This window comes from Piliocolobus tephrosceles, unplaced genomic scaffold, assembly GCF_002776525.5.
Source record: "Piliocolobus tephrosceles isolate RC106 unplaced genomic scaffold, ASM277652v3 unscaffolded_35274, whole genome shotgun sequence".
Classification (NCBI taxonomy): Eukaryota; Metazoa; Chordata; class Mammalia; order Primates; family Cercopithecidae; genus Piliocolobus; species Piliocolobus tephrosceles.
In genome coordinates, this window is record NW_022319059.1 from 2,365 (window position 1) to 7,039 (window position 4,675).

General features: G+C 46.0%; 1 protein-coding gene across 2 annotated transcripts; it reads left to right on the forward strand.

The window, feature by feature from the left end:
• Positions 1-295: 295 nt before the first annotated feature.
• Positions 296-4,156, forward strand: LOC113222799 (eppin-like). Of its 2 annotated transcripts, none has more exons than XM_026452408.1 (3): positions 296-386; positions 1,076-1,207; positions 3,977-4,156. In XM_026452408.1, exons 1-3 carry the CDS (start codon positions 296-298, stop codon positions 4,135-4,137), a joined length of 384 nt encoding a protein of 127 aa, XP_026308193.1. In that variant the 3' UTR covers positions 4,138-4,156. The 2 variants fall into 2 exon arrangements, with proteins under 2 accessions (XP_026308193.1, XP_026308194.1); XM_026452409.1 differs by having other exon boundaries at positions 3,988-4,156.
• The last annotated feature ends 519 nt before the right edge of the window (positions 4,157-4,675 follow it).

Consider the following 4,675-nt stretch of genomic DNA (forward strand, 5'->3'; position numbering starts at 1 on the left):
CATTCCCCTGAAGGCAGCCTGGAAAGTGGGAGACAAGCTTTGCCCACTCCCTGGGGTTGACTAGAGCCCCAGCCCAGTGCAGCCTAGGGGTGTAAGGATCAAGATCCATTCAGTGAGAGACCCTTCCTCCCAAGCTATGAGCTGTGGGTGTCAGTTAGTCCCATTTGTGACCTTGGGAACTTAGTGTTCCCAGAAGAAAGGGGGTGGCCGGTTTGTGTCCAGTTCTTATATCCAAGGTGCAGCAGCTGAGCATTCCAAATTCTGGAACCACCAGAAAGCCTGGCCTCTCTTCAGCATGGGATCTTCTGGACTTTTGAGCCTCTTGGTGCTATTCATCCTCTTAGCGAATGTCCAGGGACCTGGTCTGACTGACTGGTTATTTCCCAGTAAGTACTGGCCTCAGCCCTTACCCTAGAGAGAGGGGAGTCTGCTGGGAGGAAGGAACAGGGAACAACTCTTCAGATCTGGGTTGCTTTCCACCATCTTAGCCCAGGTCCCGGGTTGGGAGAGGAGAGAGATCGTTGTAAGATCCCTCCTGTGGAAGATCTCTTCTGGGAATGCAGTAACCCTGACTTAGGCAATCCCCACTTTCACCCCCTTTGAAGTGGAGGGCCTTTATCAAGGAGGTGGAGGAGAGTCACGGGATCTAGCATTCAGGGGAGTCGCTACAGGAATCCGGGAAACCAAGGGACCTTCTACTTATCCCGCGAGCAAAACAGGCCCCTTTCTTGAGGCATCATCTCTATTCACTCCTGGTTCTTTCAAATGTAGTCCCATAAAGTGTCCCTGTATCCCTAGGGGCTCACTGCTTTGAGATAAAGGACAGCATCCAGAAGTTCCTTTAAACTTCAGACACTTATATTCCATGACTATAATGTAACAATGATCATTGTTATCATTTGCTGAACACTCAGGAAGTAAGGATTTCTGAAAAGGGATTTTAAAACTACAGAGGGATCTGGAATCAGACTTAGTGGGTTCAAATCTTGGTAGCCCTGTAATCTTGGGCAAGTTACTTACATTTTGTGGGCCTCAGTTTATAAAGCACATGGGTGTGAAACTGCTCCTTCCCTAGGGAGATGTCCCACCATCAGAGAAGAACGTGAATTCAGAGAAAGGGATGTGTGTACAAGGCACAGACAATGCCAGGACAACAAGAGGTACTGTGTCTTCAGCTGTGGAAAAAAATGTTTAGATCTCAAACAAGGTAATATTCAGAGCCGCAGAATAACCAACTCTTCCTCCCCCTGTCCTCGCCTTCTGCCTTCCTGGACTGGCTTTGTGCCCTGATCGCTGAGGGCTGGTCTCTGGCAAAACTGCTGGACTTGGGAGACCTGCAATTTAGATTCATTACTGTGCCAAATATGATGTGTGCCATTAGTAATGACCTTTTCCTATCAGGTAATGCCCGAGACTCAGTTTCCCAAAACAAATGACTGGTGAAGGAGTGGCATTGAATCAGATTCTTTTGGCTATTTAGATACCTGTCACGCTTACAATTTTTTGAGCCCCAGGTGGCCATTGTTGCCCTAACATATACAACATTGTTGCTGCGAGTGATAAATGAAGCAATTTATATTTTCTAACTTTTTTGCTATGGAGTGACCACCTCTCTGCCTACACAAATCCAACTTTGCACCAAAACACCTCTCCTGACTGCTGCACAACAGAGGGCTTTTCCTTTCTGCTGCATCTTAATTTCATGCCCATCTCCCTGGGATGCAAAAAGACTATCGAAGATTTTTTTTTATTCATTCAACAAATGTGTATTGAGTGCCTCTGAGACCCACAATAGGATTTGATCTGCTCAGTGTGGTCAGGGAGGTTGGGATTGCCTTCTCTGAGAAAGCCAATCTGGAGTTGAGTTGAGAAAGATGGGTAATGTTTTAGGCAAAAAGTGGGTGGAAGGGTTTTCCAGGAACAGGGAGTAGCATGCACAAAGGCTCAATGGTGGGGCCTGGGGAGGACAGAAGGCAGAGTGAACATGAGCATGGGACAAGGAAAACAGATTCTGGGTGGGCAGAGATCAAACGATTCAGGTATGGTGGGCCAGGTTAAAGAGTCTTGCCTGGATCGAAGGGCCATGGCAATCCACCGAGGCAGGGCATCACATGACCAGGTTCATACTACATCTATAGAGTTTAAAATAGGAGGAACAGAGTATCTTAAAGGACTTCAAGGTGATAGAAATGGTGACTGGAACTAGGGGTAGCTGAGGGGATGAAGAAGAGTAGGACGTGCTCGAAAGGTATGTAGGAGGTAAAGTAAACAGGACTTGACAGACAAGTAGAGTGGGCAGGGTAGGGGGCTAAGTCACTCATATGCCGGCAGGTAAGGATTCTGAATTCAGACATAGTGAGTTCAACTCTTACCTCCAGTTTTTAGCAGCCTTTTTGTCTAGGATAAATTAAAAACATTCCTTCACTGTGCCTCAGTTTCCTCAGATAATAAAAGGATCAGTGTAGAAGGTTATTTTGAGGATCCAATTGATCTGCATGATGTGCTTAGAGCAATGCCTGGCACATAGTAGCCACCTGATACCTATTTGCTTATTTGTAATTCTTGGCTAAGGGCTCCTAAATAGCAGAGGTCATGCCTTTTCTCTGTTCCTTGAAGCATTAGGCACATAATAGGTGCTCAATGAATAATTTATTCAGTTCAGATCGGGATACAATTTCTTTTACCCTCAACATTCTATAAGGTTCTGTACTGTGCCAAACTACCTGTTAGGAATTGGGATGCCAAGATGGAAGCAGACACACTAGAAACTCACTCCTTGCTCGCCAGAAACTCACAGCCTCAGGGATGACACTGAGGATGTAAATGAAAAATGAGTGCACAGATTCTGAAGCAAGGTGTGGCAGTGAGGAATGTAGAGTGGAGTCAAGGGAGACATCACAACAGCTGATGTGTGAGAAAGGTTTTGAAGGAAGAAGAGGAGTGTCACTGTGAGCAGTGCAAAAGGATGGAGGTATGGGGGTGGCACGGGGTGTTCAATATTATTGGAGCATGTGGCTGGAAGGGGTTCTGCGGCAGGGGAGGAGGCCAGCGTCACAGTAGGAGCTAGACAATGGAGGGCCCTGTGGGTCATGGGAGGGTATTGTCATGAAGTGAAGGTAGGTCTTATCTGTGGAATGACATGATAAGCCTGGTTCTCAGATCCATCAGATCCTTCCCTCTGGTGGGAAGCATCAATGATTGATTGGAGGGGCCAGGACTGGAGGCAGGGGATCAATCTGAGGTTATCTCAACAGCCCAGGCATGAGACAGTCACTGAGGCTTATATTAGAGAGACTGGCAGAGAGGTGAGCTATATATTAGGAGGTAAAAATCAACAGGACCTAATTGTTTAGCAGTGGAGATTTGCCCAAATGGAACTGTGTAAGCACAATTTACTAGGGACCTGCATTTGTTTGGTAGAGTTGCTATAACAAAGTACCACTGACTCGGAATCTTAAACAACAGAAATGTATTGTCTCACAATTCCTCAGGCTAGAAGTCCAAGAACATGGTGTCAGCACGATTGGTTCCTTGACAGGGTTATGGGGAAGAGGCATGTTCCATTCCTCTCCCCTAGCTTCTGGTGGTTTGCTGGCAATCTTTGGTGTTCTTTGGCTTGTAGACACAGCACCCCAATCTCTGCCTTCACATTCATACGGTGTTCTCCCAGTGTGTTTGCCTCTGTCCAAATTAACCTGCTTTTATAAGGACACCAGTCATGTTGGTGTAGGGGTCCACCCTATTTTGGTCTGACCTCTTTTTAGCTAATTTCACCTGCAATAACCCTATCTCCAGGGATGCAGATGCCCACTCTGGAGTCTCCTTGCACATGTGTGCAATATGTCAGTGGAGCTGTGCTCCTGCTGTGGGATAAGGGAAAAGGAGCCTATTCCGGTTCCATCTATAGTGGTTGCCAGGGAGAATAATAACAACTGTTTATTTCTGGAGTGGGCACGCTGAGTTTTCAACTCTGGAGTCTTTCTGCAGATGTATGTGAAATGCCAAATGAAACTGGCCCCTGCCTGGCTTTTTTTATTCAGTGGTGGTATGACAAGAAAAGTAATACTTGCTTCACATTTGTCTATGGTGTCTGCTAGGGAAACAACAACAACTTCCAATCCGAAGCCAACTGCCTGAACACCGTCAAGAATAAACGTGAGCCCCTAGGGATTTCATCTTTATGTCCCCTTTATCTCCAACTTCTAGAGCTCCCAGTTTATACCTGTGTCACTCTCAATTGTTTCCAATAAAGAACTTGATGTAATCCTGTGCCTCTGAGGCTGAGTAATTGACATCTTTTTGGCACATTACACTTTGCAGAGTAAGGGATCATTGAGGCTTCTGGTGACATCATTCAAGGGAGTGAAGACAATCAGAACTTTGAGTTGAGAGCTCCAGGGATATTGTTATTATTATCTTCTTCTGTTTCCACAAAAGATTGTAAAACCCTTTTTAGGCAAGGACCCAAGGACAATGCCTTAGTTTGGATCCTCTAGAAACTAACCCTGGGAAAAGGGCATGGGTGCAGGTAGTTTGTTTGAGAGACCTCCCAAGACATACAAGATGGGGAGTGGGATGAGTAATTCAGGGAAGAGAAGGGAAGAGAGAAGAATCTATTAGGAGCTGGGTACCACTGTGACTGAACCCTACTGGTGACCTTTTTAAGAATCATGTA